The sequence below is a fragment of the Rattus rattus genome, chromosome 6 (genome assembly GCF_011064425.1).
Source record: "Rattus rattus isolate New Zealand chromosome 6, Rrattus_CSIRO_v1, whole genome shotgun sequence".
In the NCBI taxonomy this organism is placed as follows: domain Eukaryota; kingdom Metazoa; phylum Chordata; class Mammalia; order Rodentia; family Muridae; genus Rattus; species Rattus rattus.
Window position 1 is genome coordinate 120,264,578 of NC_046159.1, and position 25,748 is coordinate 120,290,325.

At 41.3% G+C, this 25,748-nt stretch overlaps 1 protein-coding gene across 1 annotated transcript in view; it reads right to left on the reverse strand.

The window, feature by feature from the left end:
* Positions 1 to 25,748, reverse strand: part of Cttnbp2 (cortactin binding protein 2) — a 158,230-nt gene that overhangs the window by 74,322 nt on the left and 58,160 nt on the right. Inside the window, exons 3-4 of the mRNA XM_032906912.1 lie at positions 17,114 to 17,335; positions 1,900 to 3,526 (exon numbers count right to left, since the gene is read on the reverse strand). Coding sequence (XP_032762803.1) covers positions 1,900 to 3,526; positions 17,114 to 17,335 — 1,849 coding nt within the window. The remainder of the gene's footprint in view (positions 1 to 1,899; positions 3,527 to 17,113; positions 17,336 to 25,748) is intronic.

Consider the following 25,748-nt stretch of genomic DNA (forward strand, 5'->3'; position numbering starts at 1 on the left):
ATTAGAAGTTAGTCATCTTTTAAAACGTAACTTCTCCCACAGTCACACAAGCTTGTTTTAAAGCTTCTCTGTTGACTACTAGAGGGTGTGTGCAGCTGGACTCAGAATTATGGTGCCTACCAAGGCACCGGCTGGCAGAGCCTCAAGGTATCAAAAAACAGATAGCTTTATACTTAAAAACAAAACCAGCTGATGACATTCATTTGCTCTACACACAGTCTACACAGTTACGTCAGAGCACAGTCATGGCTCCAAATGACTCTGGCGCCAATGCTTTCTAACAGTCTACAGATCTTAGGGTCCATGTTGGATTGTACCAAATGCCCCTCTTCTTAGGGTAGGTTTAACTAGCAGGAAAGCCAACATAATTCCAAGCAATATCAAGACATATCACACTCAATACAGTCAGAGGAAAAAACCCTATGGAACCTCAAATGCCTATAACATCACAAAATGACAATAAATTCTAAAGCAAGCTCTCCAAAGTGCTGTAAGCAACAGTACCAGTCAGGTGTGGATTAGCCATGCGGCCACATGTTCAGTGCCATGCCTTGATATGTTATGGTCTCTGAGCCTCTCTCCAGCCACCTTCCCTCTGAGCACTATAAACTCCAAATTAAGGCAGAGGATACTTGCTCATGGTGAAAAAGATCATCGAAACCACAGTTATAGACAATGCGGCCTCATCTCTAATGCCGATCTATACCTCCAAAGTGCATGATGTTTCTGGATTCTCGGTTTTGCCCTCAAAAATAAAGCCCTCCCCTAACACTGTGTTTTAATGGAAACTGCTTGGATTAGAGGCATGCAGTTGGGCAATCTGAAGCGCTTAGCTTCTTCCCTGGCGGCCAGTTTTAGAACTGCAGTCTGTGCTACATGCTTTAAGTTTTAAATGTGATGCTACTGAAATTTCCCTTTCAATTTGAAATCCCTGCTCTTTTAGAGTCAATAGGATCTACCAATCCCTGATGTCTGATGAGGACAGCACAAACTACTCCAGAACTTTAGGTCTGAGCATGAATTTACTTTTGCCTTGATAATGAAAAAGCAATGCTTTCATAACCACACACAATAACAATATCTAGTCCTTTGAGGGACCTTCTAGACTGAGCAACTTCATAAGGCACTCATGCAATGTGAACTGTAATGTCCCATGTGGTGTGGACATCTGGGCTCGTGTGTTGGGAGACAATACCTTATCAAATGAGGTACGTGCCATTCAAAATGAGCTAAGCTTGTAACTGAGATTTATAAATATTTACGGTCTTTTGTTGAGGGTAAGAAAGGGACATTCATACCAAACTGATATGAAACTTCAGAATCTATTAATTACAGAATAAACCCCCATCGACCTGCTAATCCAGAGTTATACAAACAGTGACTTGGAAGGATTTTTCTTAGGCCATCCTAAAAGGAGCAAATTGAAAGCACACTGAGGATGATCCATTAATATTGAGGTCTTGCGAGATAAATATTTAATAGGAAGGGATACTCTTTTCTGCCCTGGAAATGTTTCAGTCTCTCTAAATTAATGGTCTTCATGGACTTCTAACCACTATTTTCAGGTTATTTTCAAGAAAAGCACTTAGAATGATGAAACTACAATTCATAGAGCCAGATGATTCACCATCACCCGAGAGCCTTAAAGAAAATTACAAAATAATTTTTGAAAATGAGAGGGGAGGAGGGGGGAGAGAGGGGACAGGAAGAGAAAGAGAGAGAGAGAGAGAGAGAGAGAGAGAGAGAGAGAGAGAGAGAGAGAGAGAGAGAGGATGTGAATATGAGGAAGTGGACAACGGGAGTATTAAAAATGTCTCAAGACAATATGAAAGAAATTAAGACAGGTCATAGAATAGGCCACATTCTTTACAAAAGGGTATAAGACTTTAATCCCTTTACCTGATGCTGTTACCAAGAGGCTGTCTGAGGCACCGGGGCTACGGGATGAGGCACTAACAGGGTTTATGGAAGAGCGAAAGGCAACGGTGGTGGGAATGACAAGGGAGTTGTCTGAACATGCGGGTTGGTTCAGTCCAGGGGTTTCAGCAGGCCAGGCACCCACCTGAGACGTGGCCAGGGCCGAAACGGGACAGCCTGCAGATGCCACAGTTAAATCTATGGATGGTTTTGGTGGCAGCTGAGGGGAGGATGACTTAGGGACGTTCTCCTCATTTACTACCTTGGTCCCTTGTGGCAAAGTAGAGGGAGGTGAAGCCACAATTTTGTTATCAACTTTGGCCCCTGCATTGGAGGCCCTCAGTTGAGGGTGTGGTGGAGAAGGAGTTTGGGAAAGCCCTGGCTTTTTGGGAGGGATAGGAGGAGGATTTCCTCTGTCAACTCGTGCTGCCCCTGGAGTCTTTAAACCGGTTCGACCAACTGGAGGGCAGGTGCCAGCATCGCCTCCTGGAGATGCTCCCAGCCTTGAAGAAGCACCTGCTTGAGGGCTGGTAAATCTGGACAGCGCTTGGGTCACAGTATTCCGAGCTAGCTGCTTGGCTACTAGGTTGTCACGACTCGTAGGAGAGACATCTCTCGAGGGAGGACTTTGAGTGTTATTTCCATTCTGGTCTGGGTCATTTGCATTGCCCTGAAATCTAAATCTAGCTGCTTGGATGCGTGGGTTGAGACCTGGATGAGTGTTGGCACACGGTGAATGTAAACTGTGCACAGGAGGAGCTTGTGAATGGTTCTGAGGTGCTGCGCCTAGTGTCTGAGCAGCGGCAGGGGCAGTACCACTAGGAGTTGAGGGTGTGCTGCTTGGTAGGTCAGGGGCATTGCCTGCGCTTGGTCCGTTTTCCTCAATTCTACTTGCACTTGCCGGTAGGGCAGTAGGTGGAGAGGGACCCAAGTCACTGTGGGAAGCTTGTCTATCAATACCTGGTCTAATCAGCAGGGCACTGGGGCCCACATTCCCTTTTGTGTTTGTGGAAACTAGGGGGCTCCCTGTGGAAGGTTTTATGGGTACAGACAAAGGCAATTTCTTCACAGGGTCAATGCTTTCTGTCACTACATCTGTCTGGCAAGCAACAGACCTTGTCACAGGCCCTTCTGTTGCCACAGATATGGAAGCCAGTCGCTTATCTTTTGTCTTCCGGGGGAGGGAGAGTCCGGGCTTCCCGTCGTTGCCTTTCTTCATTTGCTCCATCATTTTCTTCATCTTGTCTATCTCCTCTTTGAGGTCGGTGGTGTGTGCTTCTTCTCGGGTCAGCTTGGCCCGCAGCTGCTCCCGTTCCGTATCAAACTCAAAGAGCTGTTTCTCCAGCTGCGCTTCTATTCCAGCGCTTCTCTGTTTCTCAGCGGAGAGCTGGTCTTCTAACTCACTTGTCTTTTTCTTTTCCTCCTCCAATTTCGCCATGATTTCCTCCAGCTTCTGAGCTTCCTCTACGACTTTGCCTGAGAGCTGCTTGCACTCCTTCACCAGCATCAGGACCACGTGCTTGTTCTTGCCCCTCTCTTCCTCCAGGTGGGCGGCCAGCTTCTTGTGCTCCTGTTCAAGGGCCTGAAGCTGGAGCTTTTCCATCTCCAACTGGAAGATATTCAAAGGGAAGCCTGAATTAATAGATAGAACATTCTTTGTATCATAGAAGAGTTTTTTTATTAATTTCTGAACAATGGCATGATTTGGGTTAGCAAAAGTGTCACAGTTTATGAATTTTTTTAAAAGGTGATATTTAAAGACCCATTAAAATGAGAAAATTGACAAAGGGTTTTCTGCAAAATATCTACATTGAGAAAAAAGGGAATTGTTTTAATCTATTAAATTTAACCACAGTGCAAGAGAATGGTAATAGGATGTTTCAAGTCACAGCACAAAGTTCAAAAAGAACTGTTTTGATGAGTGATCAGTGAAAGAATTGGTGCTATTTAATAAAGGTTCAATGGCTGCAAATTATTAACTGATCATTGAGACAATCAGGATTTAATTCCCAAGCCCCTTAGTTGCTGATGATATTATATAGCTAAATTACTTAACAGCTTTGAGCGCCTTCTGATGGGCTGGAAGTCATATGAAATAACACGTAAAGAGTTTGAAGAATAAAAGTATAATGAGCTAACAGATTATTTTATTAGATCTACAGTCAAAGTTGGTGAACCTAAAGCTTCACCTTGTTGTTTACTTGGAAGCTGCTTTTGATTTAGCTACCTTGGCCCACCTTGGTGCTTTGTGAACTTAACCCTACCTCTTGCTTCAGGGTCTTCCAACTTGTCTTGCCTGCCTAGAATTTCATCACATGCCTTAAGGAGGCCCTCCTTCACAAAGAATCCTATACACTTCACAGAAGTATCCAGCAATCAAACCCTCCAGCATCCCTCACCCATCAAAATGCCTATGTGTGGGATTGTACCTGCTTTTCTTTGGCCAAAAGGTACTGGCTGTTCCTGAAGCCACGGGACGTAACTTGGTGCTGCTCAGAAAACAAACTACTTTACCAAACGATACACACAGAGACTGAGCTTTTATAAGCCTTTGTCTCCAGACATAAAAGGGAGAGCACTGAACCCTGGGCTGCACTCATGATAGTAGTACTCTACCAGCGAGCAACCTCCCAGACCTGAGGTAAGATTCTGTCATATTCACGAAAGCATCCAGCAGCACAAGAGTGCGGCTCCTCTTTTTCCTTCTGGCTTCTGTTCCCTTGTCACTTTTACAGGGAGGCCTGCTCTGATTAGCTTTACGTCAACTTGACACAAGCCAGAGTCCTCTGGGAAGAGGGAACCAGAATTGAGAACGGAACCCCACCAGACTGGCCCGTGGCCTCTGGGGCATTTTCTTGATACTTGATTGATGTTGGAGGATCCAGTTTGATGCGGGCAGTGCCACCCCTGGGCTCGTGGCACTGAGCAAGACATGAGGAGCAAGTCAGTAAGCAGCACCTTCCATCAATCTCTGCATCCATCTCCACCTCCAGATTCCTGCCTCGTGTTCCTGGCACTGACCTCTTTTGATGATGGACCGTGATATGAACATGTAAGCAACATAAAGGCTGCTTTTTAGTCATGATGTTTCATCTCAGCAGTATAAACCCCAACTATGGCTTCTGCCTTTGCTGCCATAGCAAAGTCCTCCCCTCTCCCGTGTCTCCTTGACTTTTGTTTAGTTATCTACCTGCCTTCTTGAGAGCGTAAGTTAACTTCATAAAGATGAAGACTGCGAATCACTTACTATGTCCCCTAAACCTATGATAGACTGGCACGTGGCTATGCTTAATAAATGGTTTAATGAATGAATGATATTAGCACTAGTGATCTCTAATAACAAATTTCCTAAAACAACCAACCCTTTTGGGTGCATAAGCGACATTTATAACTGCATTTTAATTTATGGCTATTTATTATACAAAATAATGAACTTCATGGTATCTCCATATATGCATAGATAATACGTTTTAATCAAATTCAACCCCCATTATCTACTTTTTTACCTCGCCAAACACTGGTTCCCTTCCTCCTCCTCAAGAGTTCTTGTCATGCCTAAATTTTGTTGTTGACTGGGCTAGATTTAGAACCAGCCAGGCATACTTGTGAAGGTGTTTGTCGGAAGAAAAGCTCATCTTGAATGCAGACAACATCATGCCATGGACTGAGGTCCTGGACTTAACACAACAGGGAAAGAAGGAAACCAGCTGACCCAGAACACAGTGTGATCGATTGTCTCACAGTCTTGTCACCATGCCTTCCAGGACATGACAGACAGCATCCCCTCAAACCATGAACCTAACTAAATACATCCTTCCTTTCTTAAATATCTTAAGTATTTTGTTACAGAAATGAGAAAAGGAATAAATCTTCTCTTCCATATAATTTTATGTAATTTTTAGAAATCCAGATTCTACAGGAGTGAAAACATGGAAGGTTTATCTTTCTGTGTCTAGCTTATTTACTTTAACATCATGATCTCCAGTTCACTCAACTTTATTAAAAATGACATCATTCCATTCTCCTAAGCCTGGACAATATTCTACTAGGTACCTATATTGCATTTTGTTTATGTACTCATTCATTAATGGACACCTAGGCCAATTCGATGTCTTAGTTGTTCTAGGCAGTACTGTGGTAACGGAAGAATTCCAATTTCTGTATGCCCCTTAGATTCCTTCAGGAATTAGATATTTAGGAGAAGTAGTTAGTTGCATTATTCTCTCAAATCCTACAGTGTTTATGTTCTACTAGGAAGCACGTGTCAAGAAACTATGAAAGACTAAGGCACACCCTGATCTGGAATGCAGCAATCAGTTGAGCTCACCCCCCTCACCCGTCTAACTAATGAATATTGCTCTGGTTATCCACAGGGCCTTAATGGCTTTTAGAGGCTAGCCTGCATTTAGCTGTTTAGAGATGAAGAAAGAACATTTTATCTCTTCTAGATGCTAAAAACAAACACAGAGAGGTAACTTGCTGCATCTTGTATTCAATGATCTTGTAGGTTTTTACCAATTGAAGATCTGTGGCAATCCTGTTTCAAGCAACATTATTATGGGAATCATTTCTTCGGCCCCCAGTAGCCCCAATAATAATGATTTTAAGTTGTAGACAATGTTTTTTAGACACAGTACAACTTATAGACTACAGTGCAGCATAAAAAGACTTGCATTCATTGGAAAATCAAAAGACTTCTGTTACTTCAGTATTGTCTACAGTTTAGTGGTTTAGACACAAACTTTCATTGTATTCTCAGTAAAGCCAATACTTGCTCAAGTCAAATTTTAGCCATCTATGGCAGAGGAAGGCAATGTTCTAAGGACTGACAACTGTAGGTAGCCTTACTGGGGCCCTGCTGGGACAATCTATGACTCCAGTGCTCTTACAATGTCATGAAACCAAAAGTAGAAAATGGCTTACCACTCAACCAGAGGTCACAGGTATTGTTTAAGTGAGTATGTGTGCATGTGTACATTTACATGGGTATGTGCCTGTACTGGGGAGACAGGGCAGGGTGCAGAGGTTAGCATAGAAGTCATCTTCAACTATTCTCTACCTTAGTTTTTTGAGACAGAGTCACTAATTAAACCCAGAGCTCACTGGTTTGGCCAATGATCCAGGGATTCATCCCCCTACTGCTGGGATTAGAGATGTACTGTTGACATCACATTGGTGTCCTGAAATGAATGCAGATCCTCATGCTTACCCAGCAAGTACTTTATTGAACTACATCTTCAGTTCAAAGCATCACTGAGTGATACTGAAGTGCTTTGTGCATTGAAAAGCAGTTTCTGAACAGTACTGAGGAATGGGTCTCAACCGGAGAGTAATTATACAGTTAATTATTAAGAATAATGATATACCCTATAATGGATGGTACAGACTTGAATCCCAACTACCCTAGAGGCTGAGGCAGGAGGAATTTAAGTTCATGTTCTGACAGGTCAACTTAGCCAGACCCAGTCTGGGAAGAAAAGAGGACTAGGGAGAGATATATCAATGGCAGAGAATTGCGTGAAGACCCAAGTTTACATTCCTAACCGCCCACCCACCCCCCCAACAAAAAGAGCAGCAGCATGCTCTATGCTGCCATATAATATGTTGGAGGTGGCATCTTAAGTAGAGTATGTACAATCCGAGGTATAATGTATAGTGTATTGGTGTGTATATTTATTCATTCAGAAAATTTGAGTCATTATTGGCTAAAGCATATTTAAATCATGTGAAACGCATAAAATGATAGACTGCCATGAGAAGGCACAAGGAAATATTACAGAAACATAAAAAAATCAACCTGGTAGCACTGAGTTATAATCTCAATACTTGGCAGAGAGAGGAAGGAGGTTTGGGAATTTAAGGTGAGCCTCAGCTATACCCACAGAAGAGTTTGAAGCCAGCCTGGGCTACGAGAAACTGTTCAAAGTCAAACAAGCAAAAAAAAAAAAAATCCACAGAACCAGACTAAAGTAATTAAGTAAATAAATAAGTAGAAATATTAGGCGAAGTGGGAACTGGTGGTATGGCTCAGTAGTAGAATACTTACTTATTAAACAGGACAAAAAGCCCAGGGTCCAGTCCCAGCACTTTGACAAGAATCAATACCCTCCGTGCTAATTTCAATGAAAAATTCTTATGACAACGTTGGAAAAAAAAAAAAACTGAGCGAGCTAGGTCAGGTTTCATTCTTAAAAACAAAAAATGTGTGTTTTCTAATTTATCTTTGAAGGTCAAAGGGAAATGATGAAGTATTTTAAAAGTTAAATGTGGTAGAAAGGACATGGAGGGCTAGAGAGAAGGGTGGGGGTGGGTGGATTCAAAATACATTGCATACATCTATAAAAGTTCTGAGAGAGCAAAAAGGAAAGTTACCCCTACTTCCAGCAAACAGCTAACTAAAGGGTAACTTGTGTTCCCTAACCAGGGCCAGAACCACGAAGCCCACTTAAGGGCTTGACTTGCTCGGCTGAAGTCGGTTCTTCTGAGCCTGCACACCCTGACTATGGTGTTTCTTCACTATGGGTCAGCACACCTTCTTTCTTGTCTGGCTTTCATCTTCTACTTCAGAATCAAATCTGAGAAATCTCTAAGGGAACAGACATGCAACTAATCTCTGATATTTAAACCCCAATCTTTTGGAATTGCTCTTCCATCAGTAGTGCCTCTAGCCAGCATTGGGACAGCAATGCAGCAGGCCTCCGAGCCCACCCAGTTCACTCTTTCCTGGGCTTTCCGCTTCTTTACCACACACTACAACAGTAGTTCAAATCGTAGCTTCCGTGGATGAGATGCTACCGAGGGCTACTCTTGATATATCTTCACAGATTCCTTTATCAAGACAATTCACCCCCAGAGAGAATGGTTTCCATCTGCCCAACACTAGACTTCAGTAATTAACTTGATTCTTTCCAGCCACCTCTTGGACTTGCTCCATTACTTATCGTTTCTCCCCACAAATATCAAACATCTGCTCTGCAAATCTTCCCATCGATGCACAACACGAGCCTTGTGTGTGTTTCAGAGATGAGAGGATAGAGTGCCAAGTTGGAGCCCAAGCTCCTTACTTGTGTGGCCTGGATTAGTTAGCACTGGAAAGATTGGTTCTGTACGGCTCCCTCTTTTGCACGATAGGGCAACATAGTATGCATGTATTAAACCGGAATCACAAGAGGACAGGGTTTTAGGATCCTCTACTAAAATGGAGACACGTTGTAGTTCCTTACCACCAAACAGTAATCTGCTCTATTGAGCTCACCTCAGGATCAAAGAAGCAGACCAAAGGCTCAGTGGCAGAATACATGCCTAGCATGCGACAGACCTTGGATTCAATTGCCACTGCCCATTAGGGAGAGAGAGAAGGAGGGAGGGAGAGAAGGAGAGAAGGAGAGAGGGTGGGAAGGAGAGGGGGCCAATTCAGAGTGTTATTGACTCCCTGTCCTCACTTTCCCAGGGAAAGTTAACCTTGAAATGCCCAATTTGCTTTTATTCTCTTTCTCCCGCTGTCTTTAGATTTTCTCTGTCTATAAAACAGACTTCCTCTATTTCAGCCATCCATCACTCATTCCAGTTCTATAAAGTAAACTAGAATTGAAAATAAAATTAAGAATATTAAAATACATCCCTGTGATTTTATTCATTCACACAAGTAAGCGCCAAGCATAGCGCTGGTTATTTAATAAAATAATATTTCCAATTCATAATGTAACAGTTGGTTGCACTGTTTGGGAATATGTGTCTGCATGTTTTTCTTTTAACTTAAACTACAAGTTACAGAACTGACCACATTGAACATATAAAATATAAGAAATAGATCGGACAGGGGGGTACACTTTGTCAGTCACAAAATACGTCACAGAAAGTTTGACTACCAACAATAGAGGAAATGCTTACTCAGCTAGCTCTTCTACAAAAATTTAATAATAAATCTTTGCAAAAATTATGATCTCGGGGTTTGTGAGAGGAACAAAGAATGCAGGCAAGAAAACAGCAAAATCCCACTGGGAAAAAGCTACCAGCACTCTGTGAGCTTGGTCTTTGTACTGAAGTGGGCACACTCTGGTATTTGCCTCTCATACTGAGAACTCGGGTTCCATTCCCATCATGAAAATTAAAATACAAGCAAACAAAATGATGCTTTTCAATCTTAAACCTTAAGAAATAACAAATTAATCAAACAAAGGAAAACATTTGAGTTCTGAAGGGCTTTTGCTTTCTCTAACATCAAAGAAGAACCCAAAACACAGACAGGGTCTGAGTCTCAGAAGCAGGAGATCCCTAGTCGTCTATCTGAGAGAGAGAAGACAGCGCACAGTTGACTAAGTGATACGCCATCTGCAAGCAGCGGCTGCCGGCAGAGTTCTCTGGAGGCTCTACGGCATCGCTTTGCTTATGTCTAACGTGAAGTAATATCCTGACTTCATAATACGCTGTGATGGCTACTCTTGGTTGCTAACTTGACTACATCTGGAATTAAGTGGTTGGTTTGGTTCTTTTTTTTTTTTTTTTTCTGGTTTGGTTGGTTCTGTTGTTGTGGGTTTTTATCATTATTTTTATTTCTTATTTCTTTACTGTTTCAAAAGCTTTACTTTTACTTGGTCCAAGACTTGGGAGAGGCTCCAGGGCAGTTACAAAGCTGCCTAGTGGCTTCCAAGGTTCATTCAGGTGAAGGTGCTGGGGCCAGCTAGTGCAGAGCAGAGGAGGGAGCACCTAGAAAAGCCCCTCCCAGTCATGCTTAAGGCCGCTCAAAGAGATACCGGCCCAGAGATGCCTAGGGCATGCCAGTCTGCACTGGTTGTGGCCCTGCCAACCCATGGAAGTTGGTCAGGGGGTTTCCCATCTTCTTGATGAGCTTCACTCCTTGTCCAGGAAGTGGCTTTTCTGAGAAGTCACAGAGATGAGGAGCTATGCGGGCAAAATCCAAGAAATGAAGATCCAAGAGGGTCCAGTCAGGCTCTTCTCCAGGGCCAAGGCACCTTCCATGGCCTCTTAGGTTTTACCCTATTCATCTTGAGATGCTTCTGCACTTCTTGGAAGAGTGTGTGGTCCCTGTGATCGATCATTCTGCAATTTGAGATGCTTGGAACCCTCCACCTGGCCTACGTCTTCAAAAGACGCATCATCCCACTCAAAATAGTAGCACAGATCCATTTTTAATTTGGATCTTTTGAGGTGAGAAGACCCACCTTTATCTGGGCCACACCTGCCAGCAGCCTATATATGGAAGAAAGAAACTTGTTCTCTGTGCCTGCCCGCTCTCACACTGGCCAGCACATCCATCCCTCACTGCCATTAGAGCCTACTTCTTCACAATTCCTCAGGGGCTGAGCACCAGCTGAGATATACAGCCCGATGGAATGAGTAAGTACTGAATTCTTGGGCCTTCCAGTGGTAGACAGCCATCGCTGGACTAGTTGGTCTACAGCCTGTAAGTCATTCAAATAATTATATATATATATATATAATTATGTATACATATATACATATATATGTATGTATATATGAATATATTTGTGTGTATACACACATATATACATAATGTTAGGGTTCTCTAGAGCAACAGAACTTATAGAATTATATACTATATACCATATATATTATTCATTATGATATAGAATATATTATATAATATGATATAGATATAGATGTATTAAAAAGTTCTACATAAGAACTTAGAGAAACCTCTAAATGTACAGATGTACAACTAGGCTCTGTTGCAGGAGATACTAAAAAATGCACCACCCACACTAGACAGGGCGCAGGCAGGCCACATGGCATCAGCGGGCTGTTCTCATCTTGGTAGACTCTGGCCCAGAGCTCCTGAAATCTCTCGACCCTACTCACTATGTTCCCATGGCAGGTCGCCACCACGCCATCCCACACAACCAAATTCCGTGGCTGGCTGGGGTGCCCTGCCACCTTACCTTTCTCTGGAACTCGGTTGAGCTGCCACATGAAGGAGAACACCACATAATCTTAGTTTAGAATCAATAGGTAACACAATTGCTGGGCACAACAAGTGACATCTTAATTAGTAAGTCATGCTAAATTAAACCCTCCAGTGGCAGATCTAACTGGGGTGCCTCTAGGTCCTTACATCTTGTACCCCAAAAATTTTTGCCTCCAAAAAACCACAAGTCCCTTTTCTCCTCCTCTCTTCCCCACCTCCGACTTGGAAGTCCCGCCTACTCCTCACCCAGTGATTGGTCCCCTGAAATCTTTTTTTTTTTTTTTGGTTCTTTTTTTTTCGGAGCTGGGGACCGAACCCAGGGCCTTGCGCTTCCTAGGTAAGCGCTCTACCGCTGAGCTAAATCCCCAGCCCCTGAAATCTTTATTCATTAGGGGAAGACCCTTGCCACAAATTTCTGATATTTATACCTAAAACTCTACTACTATAAAAGTACTCACAAACCTTTTGTAATTGTCATCCATCAGTAGCTCCTCTAGGCAGGGAGCAGCAACTCAACAGGCCCCTGAGCCCACGAGTCCACTCTTCCTGCGGTTTTCAGCTTCCTTTACCACTGTACCGTATATGTATGTGTGTGTGCATGAATAGAATACATATTATAAGTTCTGTTCATTTAAAGGACCCTGACACACACACACGCAGACACACACATACACATATATAATACATACACACAAATAATGTATAATATATACACATATAATATAATATAATATAATATAATATAATATAATATAATATAACATAATATAATAAATATAATACAACATATACTATAAGTTCTGCTCCTTTAGAGAATTCTGACTTATACATAGGCTAAAGGTCTAATGCTATAGGACACAGCATATACTAAATAAATGCCACCTTGGCATATCATATCTCATAAAAGTCTTTAAGTCCATCACACAGTCCTGAAACCTCGAGGTCTCTCCTCATCCTCTCCATGGATGCCCTGAGGAAGTCCTTTATTAAGTTTTCAACTCATTAATAAAATTGGCCTAATTTTAACATATTTCCAGTGGCAAATGTGTCCTGGCTTAGATGGGAAGAATCTGAGTATTAGTAATGTCCCCATACCTCAGTGTAATCAGGAAACAAGGCACCTAACTGCCTTTGATGCCCAAAGACTGGATACTTCTAATGAAATAGAAACTTCTGAACTCCATTCATTTCATTATCAGCTCTAATAAAAAATTGTAAGGAATTCAGATATGGAGACAATGTACTAAATTAAAAGGTAACCAAGTGTCTGGTTCCCTCAGTCCCACGGTTGTGCACTGTTATCCTTTTGGGTGGGGACTGAGGCCCTGCAGAATAGTACCACCAGGCTCTGTAGCACACAGTGAGAAGGTGGGCAGTGCCTAGAATAGCACTCAGACTGGAGCCGTGAATGAGGAGGCCCCAAGCCTATGCATTCAGAAAGGGAACAGGAAACTGTAGGTGTGAGTTCAATAACCATGCATAGGCCCTTATCCCTAATTCAAAGAGAGAACAGAGGAGCAGATGATTGTGGCCATTTATAAAGTGAGAAAGCATACTATGTGTTTGCACCATCATAAAGTCCTCAACATATAACACTGCCTTACTGCTGTCTGAATCTTCCAACCCTCGTTGCATTCTATTGTTCATGACCTATTTCCGCTGTGCACCTGATAAACAGATCAGGTCAGGTCTGATAAACAGATATGTTACTATTTGTGTAAAGGTCTCTGTTTTCCTTTTTCTATCTCTTCTAGGCTGTAGTTATCAGTATGGAGTTTTAGGCCACTCCTCCCTTGTAAACCTATCAAAGAGGGAGAGCAAGTCCTGGAAGCCAGGGTTTTGCTGTTTTCATGGATAAGGCAAAAATAACTCATGTAAAAAATCTCAATTCAAACCCAGAGATCTGAGTCTCAGGAGTCCCCTTCATGGCTGCCTTACAATATTTCTGGGGCATCGAAGTCTATTTTAAAATGCTGTGAGACATTATACCATAAAAGGACCCTGGAATGAGCTACAACTATCCTTCCTGTGCAAAGCGTAAATACTGTTCCTAAGGTGTTGTTATGGACGGCCATCCCCCTTGTTAGTAATAGATAAACATCTAGAAAGCAATTTAAAAGACAGCTATATGTGTGATAAGCTAGCCGCTTCTTAATGAAACAGGACTGAATACAAATGACAGAATAAAGTACAATTATGCAAATCAGAAAGAAAGGGTATAGAAAAGAGTAAACAAAATAATTTGGTTTCGGGGTGGAGGAATTACTTGTCTAGCATTAGAAATTACTTCCTATAGTAATTCTCTGCTTTATGATTCCACTCTACAGGGTCAGAATATGCCCATCAATCACATCCCTGATCTTCTGTGAGGTGGGGGATGGGGTATGTGGCCTAAGCTTGGCCAATCGCATGTACCTGCTGTAGGAGACAGGCTAAGGATGCACATGCAGGGCATAATGAACACCCGGTGCCCTTCTGCGTCAGCAGGACAGAGAAGCAAGCTCTAGTGTCCAGCTTAGCAGCAAGAGCCAGTTGCTGCCAACCAGCTCTGCCGAGAACCTTTGTCCATGAGGCCGCCTAAGAAGACTCATCAGCAAATATCCCGATCACACTGAACCATGATGTAAAACGACTAGCAATTCTGTAAGCCAGTCAAGAAATGAAGTTACCCTTTCTGCCTAAATCAAGACATACCGGGGTCCATTATGCACACTTAATGCTACGAAACTGACCTAAGTGTTCCCGCTGCCACCTCGGAGAAATTGGATCTAATATAGAACTAAGTTTTTAACTGGTCAAAAACATCACCTCTCTGAATTTCTCAAGATAGGATTTTTAAAAGGCTCTGCTCAAACTTCCGATTTCAGGGATGGAAATCATACTTTCAAAGTAGAAATAAGATATTTGAAAATACATAATTTTTCTTCCCAAATGTCCAAATAAATTAGAATGAAAGATCTATTAAAAGATGATGAACAAGATTAAAAAAAAACAAAAAAGAAAAAAACAGACCCTCAAATTTCATTTCACCCTGTGTTCCTGGCGTAGGACAAGGAATAGATTACCCCAGGCAACGTTCCCCATGCTGCCTGCCTACTCCTTAGCTTATTCCAAGTGGTTTAAACGGTTCCGCCTATTTGCCAAATTGACTCCTGCCCAAATTTCTCTGGCACACAAATTACCGAACAGTTAACCCTCCTATTAGTAATCTCAGCAGGCGCCAGCACATGCATGAGCACAGAGCTCTTTCTGGGCCTTGCAGGCCCAGCCACAGCAGCACATGGGCCAAATGTCTCAGAATTACCAAAGAGACGTGACGGTTTCAGATAACGAACACTTGAATCACAACCCCCCGAGGCCCTCTGCCTTCACAGATTTCCACAGCATAGGAAGGAAGTGAGATGTAATGAGAATAAAGGACTCCTCAAACTACGAGTTGCTGTGCAGGAAGCGGGTGGAAGGCATTTGGTTAAAATGTTTACTTTCCACACTAAAGGTAACAGGTGATTTTCTTGTTTAAAATGAAAAAAAAAAGGATAACTTTGAGGTTTCTGGTTTTATCAGCCAATATTTTCTTTATTACATCCTGGGAAAAATGCAAATCTTAAGTCTTTTGCACACACAGAGATCTACTGGAAGAAAATACCTTTTAAACACACACACACATACACACACACACACACACACACACACACACACACACACACACACACACACAAAGCAGCAATTGCCACCCAAATGCCCTTCATTGAGACTTCGCAGCCAATGAATCTGACCATAACAGAACTCCTGTGTCCTGTTATGCAGGGGAGGCAGGCCCACTGGCTTGTTTTATATGAGCCTCTCAGGGCCCATAAGACAGAAACAATTTCCTTTCACTGCCAGCCAGGTTGGAAATGACCCAGTCATTCAGAAACAAACAGGATGTGCGTTGATTAAAGAGAAAAAAAAAAGTCAGCTAGATAATAAAACCTTTGATCCAACTACAAATGGGCCCTTTATTTTCTCTTAAGAGTGAAATGCTAAAATCCAGACTATGAGGAAAATTCTGAAAGTTACACATTTCATGTAATAAACGAAAAACAAAATATTTTCTTAAGTTTTGATAATGCAGCATAAAATCCAGCAGAAATCATTTCTTATTATCCAGCTCGTTGGACACGTTAAGAACATAATTGAAATGTATCCTCTCCAAGAAATAGAGATGAGCTTCAGTGACATCAGCTGCAGCACACTGGCTTTGCTGTGCGGTTTGTGGGGAGTTTTGAGGACCTCTAGGGACCTTAGTGGTTAGCTGAAGAATTGGTAGGAGGTTTGTGGAGTCCAGAGAAAGTATTTGCTTCCCATCCTGGAGTGCCCTGCTCTGCCTTTCTCCTTTTTACCAGGAGCTTTGGTTGTCTGCCATGTAACGCACTGATAAAAAGATCTGTTCTTAGTCCACATCTATCGGAGAGCACTGCAATTCCTATGTTAATGGACGATAGGACTAGAGCTAAAGCACACAGCTTCAAGGATGATAGCGTAAATATTTAAAGTAAAGCCCCTTCACACTATTGTCTACGGCTAGCTAAACGTGGGATGAAAAAGATGCGGCATCTTGAGTTCTGCACCCATCAAACCCCAGAAGTGAGTTTGTCAGCAGCCTAGGCTTTAGGGGGACATTTGCTGACAATCCTGCAGCCCCTCATTCTAGTCTCCTCAGCTACCTTCATTGCTGTAAGGAAAGAAGAGGAAATATAATAATAAAAACTTCTATTTGTAAAACCACCTTTAATTTTGACTTTGTTTTAGACTGCAGAGTCTCACGTCTCCTTCAGAACTGTCTCATTTTCCCATCCTCCTGCTTCAGCATTCCAAGTACTGGGATGGCAGGAATGACCCACGTCTGCTTACAAAGAAGTATTTTAAATGGATTCTAGATAGAATGTGTTGGGGATGCTGCACGTGACTGGAGAGTCCTGGCTGAATTGTAGAATGAAGGAACTTTCTGGAGCAGGGCATTTTACTGCACTAGGGAAATGAAGCCCACTCCCGCCAAATGTATATTTTAAAGAAAGTATTAAACGTTCCATGAAAATATTCCTTCATACTTTTATGATTCTATTATTTCTAGATACATTGTGCACTCATAAGAACTTATCCTAATCACTCCTAAAATGTGAATAGTGTGATATTCATTAAACAGCTACCACGTGAGATGGTTTCGCTGGTCCACACTATTAGAGGAAAAACAGGTGAATGTCTCCGTACCTTTTTCTGCCTGCTCTCAGCGGCAGCCAGCTGTGCAGACATCCTTTCTTGCATTTTTCTGCAGTGGGCCATGACGGCTTCAAGAATGGAGAGTGGGTTGGTGCAGACTGGCTTCTCTTTGTCACCAGCACCTGCTTCATAGTCTCTCTGGAGTGCCAGGAAAGGGTCGTTTAGATTAAATCTCCCATAACGTTCCTGGATGAACACCTCCTTCCTGCGAGCCTACAACAAAATTGGAGAGATGAGTTGAAGAAGTAAATGAAAGTAACAGGTTTATCTTAGGTTTTGAGATGACTTTTCCATGGGGTACTCAAAGCTGCTGCTATAAAGGCAGACAATGTTGTCTGGAGGTAAGTCAAAGCCCAGGAGGGGCCCCAGTCCTGACAATCCTGGCAAGCCATCTGGCCTGTTTTTAAATTTCTGCTTGCTGTAATTTAGATTCTGAGTGTCCCCAAAGCTGAACATGTGGAAAGCTTGGGCCCCAGGCCCTGGTGCCATTGGCATGTGATAGACTCTTCAGAAGGTGGAAGGAAATCAGACAATTGGGAATGTTCACATGAGTGGAATTAGGATAAGACAAGACTCTTCATCCCCCTTTCACTTCGCAGGCTGACCTCCAAGGCAACCAAGTCTCCAGTTTAACAGGATCCTGCCTTGACGTACCATACCACCGTACCGGGGACTTATGCTGCTGAAACTGATCCACAGTGGTGCCTCTCCTGCTTTTAAGAGGGCTGTCTTGGATCTTTTGTCATGGCTGTTGAAGGCTGGCACACTTCCCAGGAGTATAATGTTTGCAGTGGTGGGGAGATTGATCAGTGATAACAGTACTTGTTATACAAGCAAGGAGGCCCTGAGTTCGATCCTAGTGCCCACATTACGAGCCATGTATGCAGCACACATAGCCTTACTACTGAAACACAGAGACAGCTGGATCCCTGGGACTTATTCTCAGACAACCTAGCTCACAGAGCAAGCTCGAAGTTCAGGTAAAGTCTATGTATCAAGGGAATAAAGCAGGGAACGATAGAACAGGGTGTCCTAATTCTCTTCCAGCCTATGAATGTGCACACATGTATATGATATGTGTACACATACACACACACACAAACACACACAAACACACACACATGTGCATATAACAAGGGGGAAAGAAGGAGGGGACAGGGAGAGAGGGGAGAGACATACAGTGAGAGAATGAATTTGATTGTTTTCCACTAAAATGATATAAATAAAACTTTTAGAATAAAAGTGGTACAAATAAAATGTTCCCATAATACTTTCTTCCTTCAAGGACCTGAATTATGGGTGTAGTGTTTTCCAGTAAAATTCATGAGGCTGGAGAGATGACTCCAGAAATCCTTTCTATTCCAGAAGTTTCAACTTTTATTCCCAGCACCCACACGGCATCTCGTAATCGTCTTGATCTTAAGTTTCTGGGGAACCAGTGTCCTCTTCAGGCCTCTGTAGGCACTAGGCAAGCATGTGATACAGAGATATACATGCAGACAAAACACCCACACACTTTAGATAGATGATAGATGGATAGAAAGCAAGAGATAGGTAGATTAATGATAGATAGATAAAATAAATACATAAATAAAAGGCTTAGAATTTTTTAAAATAAAGTTAAATTAGTGGTCATTGCCAACTATACACATGTATCCAATTATACTATATCTGATAAATTTCTATAATTAAGACAATTTTTAGGCAAAGTAAAATTAGAAACATTAATAATAAAAAAAATTAGAAAAAACTCTATCCTGGCAGAATTTATATTTTAAATGGTAATCAAGCTAAGTTAAAGGCATAAATAGGTTTGCCATGTTTTTTTTTTTTTCTAGGCTGAAAGGCATTAAGAATGTTAGAGGAAAAAATGAAATAATTTGTAAAATTCTTTACATAAGAAAATATATTCATACTTTGTAAAAATGTGTCCAACTATAAGGGCCTAAAGAAAATAAAGTCATATTGTTACAGGGTATTAACGTATAGTTCACACAATCCCAGGAAGGAATGCAACGTTGTTTAATTCCAAATGTCAGCCGATCAGTGACAAAGTTAATTTCACATTTATGTAATAAACACAACATGCAAATTTGCTAAAAATAGTCTACGAAGGTTTTTTACATGAAACAGAGATTAGCAGTAGAAATATACCGAGGAATCCCTGACTCAGGTCATTCCGAAATAGCTATTAAAAACATTTACTGACACTGAAAAAAAAAATCCCAGCAAATTATAATAAATCAAGTTGAATCTTCTCAAATGTCAAACATTTTCACAAGAATTATTGCATACAGTTCCCTGCTTTAGCACAGCCACACAGAACTAAGACTTTCCATTTTTAGGTGACTTTCAGCAAGCCAAAACCATGGAGACACAAGTACTGTGACATGTTTTCTTTTTTCCTATTACCAAATTAGATTAGAAAGTAAAAAAAGCATTTAAAAAGTTCAGTTTCCTCAAACTGCCTTTCAGTGGTTTTCAGAAAATAATTTCAAATTTAAAAAAACTACCAAGGCTTAGGAGTTAAAAGCATCCCATGCTCCTCCTAGGTTCTCCAAAGAGAATCTTATTGTCAATCACAGAGATATCACTTCAGAGATGTAAGTTCAAAATCAAAGCCATCTTGCACTTCACTTTCCCCATTACTATGCATGTGATGCAAACACCCTGGAGAAATGTGGCAGTCCTGTGGCTGTATTTACATCATTCAGCAAGCCAAAGGCCACCACGTGAGGAGGTACTATGACAGTTTCTTTTCTTTTATCCAAGCCCTGTCCTCTCCTTTTTGCCCACTCTGAGCTGAGAGCAATGGACATAGTTATCAGTGAGCATCCATGGAAGATGAGGTGGCTATGGGTGCCCTATTTCCTTACCCTCTGAGCACAGAAAATATGTCTAGCATTCTTCACAAAGTACACTGTTGGGGTCCTTTTGCTCGGACTCCTCAAAGAATGCCATAATTTAAGACACCCCAACTAATACCCAAGGCTCATTACAAAATGGAACATTTGTTCAAAGACCATGCAAAATTTCAAGGTGGCCATAATACAGCATTCAACTAAGTACGGGGCTCCCTAAGTGTGGGGGTGCCAGTGAGGCATCTCTCCCTGTGCTCCTTATCACATGGCATTTGAGATGCAGCTTCTGTTGACTTAGGCCATGCTCTCTCCACACTGTCAGAGCAAAGGGAACCAGGTTCATTCCCACGCTCTCATGTCCACTGTCCAACGTGATCTCTGGTCTCTGTGAAGTAGTCACACAATTTTATCCAAATCAAAGGTCATAACTTCTGTAAGATGACCGTCATTAACCAACTCTACACTTCCACAAAAATGGCTGCTGATTCCACTCTAAGTCTGCCTGGCACACTACGTCTACAGAATCTGCAGTGAGTCAGTAAGTTCGAGTAGTTTGTGTTATTGGAGATTGAACCCAGGGCCTTGCACATACTGGGCAAGAACTCTACTACCATAAACTATATCACTAATATATATGTATGTATACACACACACACACACACACACACACACACACACACACACACACACGCACACACACATTGCAGCCCTGCTCTATCATGCCCAACCTAATTGTTTTCTTGAAGTCCTGTTCTCTCTCTCTTTCTCTCTCTCTCTCTCTTTCTCTCTCTCTCCCTATCTCCCTCCCTTGCTCTCTTCCTCTGTCTCTTTCCCTTTCTCCCTTTCCCTCTCTCTCTTGATAGATTTTGATTTCTTTCAGTCGTCTCTGTGCTTTGCAATGAGAAGTTCCCTGGATGAGGGTTGAGAACAGCACTTTATACCAAGGGAGAAGCATCTAAATGAGGCAAGACCAACAGCACAGCTTTCTGAAGACAAATGTTTCTTTGATAAAAATCTTACTTTGGGGGGCCGACATCCAGTTCCATAGCACAGCGCCTGCCTAACATGTGTGAGACCCTAGGTTCAAGTTTCATGACCAAAACCAAACAAAAAGAAAAATCCTTCCTTTCTGATCTCTAACAACCACACTGTTTGATATTCTTAAAGTGAATAACATTTAGAAATCTAAACTAGGTTTCAAATATTTCTTCTGAAAACATGGACTTTGTCCTTCACGTTAGTAGTTAGTGTTTATTACACATTCCCTGCTCAAGTCACACACAGCGGTAATAGTTCTATTGGCTTATTTTGGGAAAGGCATGTGTGTTGCATCTGGGGATGTTAGAAGACAAGCTGGAGAAGTCCTTCCTCCCTCCTTTTCCTTCTTTCTTTCCTTACTTCCTTCCTTCCCTCCTTTCCACCATATGGATCTCAAGGGAAGAGAACCTATGGCTTTGGGCTTACTTGGCAAGCATCTTTATCCATTCAGGCATCTAGCTGCCCCCCCATTTCATCTTAACAATCCATTTTTCATTACTGGACATAAACTTACCTTAAAAACTTATGTTGTCAACATTTGTTATAATAGTATCTCGAGTAACTTCTAAACATATAATCTATCCTTAAATCGGAAGTGACCTTTTGATAGTTGAGCTAAATTTTTGAATCACATGAAATACCTTTATTCAGAAAATATTGCCAGTTTTGCCCAATAGCTTTTATACTTTGAGAATATTTAACATAAGTTTATGTCTTTGTTGTATTTAGTTTTGTTTCTAAATTGTGAGCATTATCTACTGTATGAAGATATGGAATCTATTAAGATAGTTTTGACATAAATGATAAAAATAAATAAAATGTGATATATACATATACGTACAAAAGACATTACTGTGCAAAACAAAAAACTTTGGATTTGTGACAACATGACTGGAACTGGAAGACATTACATTAAGTGAAATGAGCTAATTATAGGAAAATGCTCCATATTCTCAGTCAGATATTGAGCTAAAATAGAAATGGAGTAGAGTGTGGTCACCGAATGTTAGGAAGCATGAGGGAGTGGGATATAGAGAAAGGCTGACTAACAATGAGTAACAAAATACTGAAAGGTAGGTAGAACGACCCTCATGTTCTTTAGTCATCTGACAGCTGCAAACCATTTGTAGGAATTCTTAAATATCTAGTAGACAGACAATTAAAGTTTCTTCTGCTACAAAGAAATGATAAGTATTCAAGAGTTGAAAACAAACAACTATCCAGATTTAAATATCACATGTTATGGATAGACATAAATCAACAAAAAGTCTCCCATAAAAGTGCACAATAATTTGCATGAAGTATAAAATATTTAGCAGCTTTAATGACCTAATTGTAGCATGTTAGAATTATTAAAAACAAGCTTCCTGGGGTTGGGGATTTAGCTCAGTGGTAGAGCGCTTGCCTTGGAAGCGCAAGGCCCTGGGTTCGGTCCCCAGCTCCGGAAAAAAAAAAAGTACATTTAAAAAAAAAAAAAAACAAGCTTCCTCCTGAAAATGTTGCATATTATATATAAGCACAATCAAAAACATAGAATTGCCAATTATTTTGCTTCATAAATATGGCTTGATTCCCACCTTTCCAATGAAGTGCAAGATGCATACCTTGGGTTTTCTTTAAGGCTAGAAACAGCAGCTGTACGTGTTGCTAAATATCTATGTATCCATGTTCCTGACATCTACTGATTTTAAAATGAGAGAAATCAAGGAAGGCCTCTTGTTTTGTAAGACATCCTATGGTTAGACAACAACCCCGATCATATTTTTCTTGTTTCTAAAACCATGTTTCTATAAATCCACATCACAGAACATGTGTTCTCTAAACCAACACCTGCACTCATGCTGGTCACTTTCATCCTCTGCACGTACAAAAAGGCCTTTGTATGTTATGCATACTCAAATTTTGTATTTCCCTGTCTTTTGTATATCATTTTGTATATTATTACAAGCAGTGTTTACAGAAGTAGGTAATTCTATGATGTAAAATGCACTTTTGAGTGCAGGCTGATTAAGAATGCAATTGTTCATCTTTATCCAGAAGTTGAAAGTCGCAGATTAAATAAGAGCATGACCTGAAGAAAATATTCTGCAACAGCTGCTACACTTGGTCTTAACCAAAACGTAGAGAAGGATATGATAAACTCTTACCACACACGGTCAATGATATACAGCAGGTTACCCACTCTACAACTGATTTTTAAGACATCTTTCTACATTTTATATTAGAATGATAGAATATCATGTCAGATTTTTGCTGCTATGACAATAAATAACCTGACATAAACAAGTTAAGGGAGGGAAGGTTTGTTTGGGCTCGTAGTTTCACCCAGGTTACTTGCTCTGCTCACTCTGTACTTGTTGTAGAGCATATACAGAGAGCTTGTTCATCTTTAGCAGTCAGAAGAGAAGAAAGGAAGGATTATTCAGGAAAAGATTAACCCCTAAAAGACTTGCTTTGATAACCTACTTTCTCCTGTGAAGCTTCAGAACCTTCTAAACAGTACAACTGGGGGACCCAAAACTTTGATATACAAACCATAACAAAAATGTCTAATATATGTTAGACATTTTGTTATAACAAAAACAAAAGAAGAAGAGGTGTGGTTTATTTTGTTACATCACCCACATAATTCAACTGGTTTGACCAGCACTGGTCTGTAATCTCTGCTTTCTACAAAGAATCTGCTCACTGGATGCCTCCTCCGGCTAAGCCTTACTCCAGCATTTTTCCTTTGAGCTCTTCTCAAATGGGTTGTGTTCATTGAACTGACACACTTAGCCTAGCCCAAGGAAAACAACACATTCATAATGCATGCTTGTCAGCTGGCTAAAAGTAGCACTTACCAGACTTAAGCAAACAGAATATGTAGCCAAGAGCCTCCTGAGGAAAGAGCTCAGGAATCAGGGTCAAAGTCAAAATCCTCAGCAGAGAAGTAACTCTAGATGTGGCAAGTGAGGACGTGTTTACCACTTGGCTAAAACAGAGCCTGGGGTCCCAGGAAGGATGCAACAATTTGGTCTCATTTTTATCTGATGACAGATGAGAACAGTTTCAGGAGCACCACAGAGGGTCGAAGTACCTGTTCCCTGGTTCACAGTCTATTGGGAGGACTGGTGTTTGTATTCCCTAACTGGATCCAACAGAACAGGTATTCTCTGGGTGTAGCCTTTCGACAATAGACTCTTTGCAGTCACTCTGCGATACAAACCTTCAACACTGCATATTTATGATCATCCTCATTCTTTAAGCGTCTTGGGACAGCTTCTTTACCCAAAGGTATTTCCTCCTGATAGCTCATGCTTACTGCTTCCACTTTTGCAATAACTTGAAACCACCAGAGGCTTTAGATTCAAGCAAGCATTTGTAGCTGAATACATGCCCAAGCCACTTAAAAATCTTTTTACCCAGTTTTCAATAAGCATGCTTACTCATCTTAACGTTCTTATACACAGCTTATCTGCTAAGACATTGAACTGGGCAACAGAGCATTTTAATGTCTATTTTGTCTTAGAATAGCCTACACTAATCTTGAACTCACTGGACCTGAGGAAGACCTTGAACTTCTGCCTCCAATTCCCAAATACTGGGATTGCAGGTGTATATGGTAGGGGTTACAGTGCTAGAGGTCAAACCTAGGGCTTCTTGTGTGGTAAGCAAACACGCTACCAACTGAGCTACATCCCCCCATATTTCCTTACTTATAATATTGACAGAGCAATAGCTGGGTGCAGTCCTATGTGTTTAGTCTTCTAGTATTCAAGATACTGGGCAAAAGGATTTATTGAGCCCAGGAGTTTGACCTAAGCCTTGGTAACATAGAAAGTTCTCATTTCTTAAAATAAGGAAAAAAATAGACAAGAAGGGTATGTCAGCAATAAAGATACTAAGCATACTCAACATTACTGAATTTATGCTTATATATATGAGGAGAGTATTGATGAAAAGAAATGACTTGAAAAGGATTTGCCTTGGGTTGAGGAAGCCTTTTTCTCAGGAGGAACAGCTAATGTGCAGGTAATTTCTTGGTTTATGCCTCAGAAGTACTTGAGCGTGAAATGCATTTCAAGAAAACGAGTCATTATAAAGATAGGGACTAATTAGTTACACAAATAGACTCTTAAAGGAGTTCTTAAGTCTAGTACATTAGTTGATTTTCTATTGCTGTGATAGAACACCATGACCAAGATAACTCAGGGGAGAGTTTATTTTGAGCTCACAGTTGCAGAGGGTGAAAGTCCATCACTATCATGCTGAAGAAGCATGACAGCAAGCCACCACGGGCACCATGGCAGGAGCGGCACCTGAGAGCTCATAGGAAAAGAACAAACAGGAACAAACAAGCAGGTAGCAGACTTTGAAATCTCAAAGCCCCACCCTAGGGACCTACTTCCTTCAGCAAGGCCACACCTCCTAAGCCTTGACAAACAGGGCAACCAACAGGGGACCAAACGTTCAAATGCCTGAGAATATAAGTTATGACATCTTATTCACACTACTCCTCATTAGAACATGAGGCTTTATGAACTCATTTGGAGAAATCCACCGGCAAGAAGCAAAACCTCAACAATTACTATGATAGTTAATTGACACTGTCACTGTAAATGTACCAGATGCCCTTAGCTTTTCATTGCTCAAAACAATCAGGTAAGCTATACTTAAAGTGTACTGGTATTTTTGTTGTTGTTGTTCTTGTTGTTTTAATTGTACATTGCTGCCAGGGTTTGGAT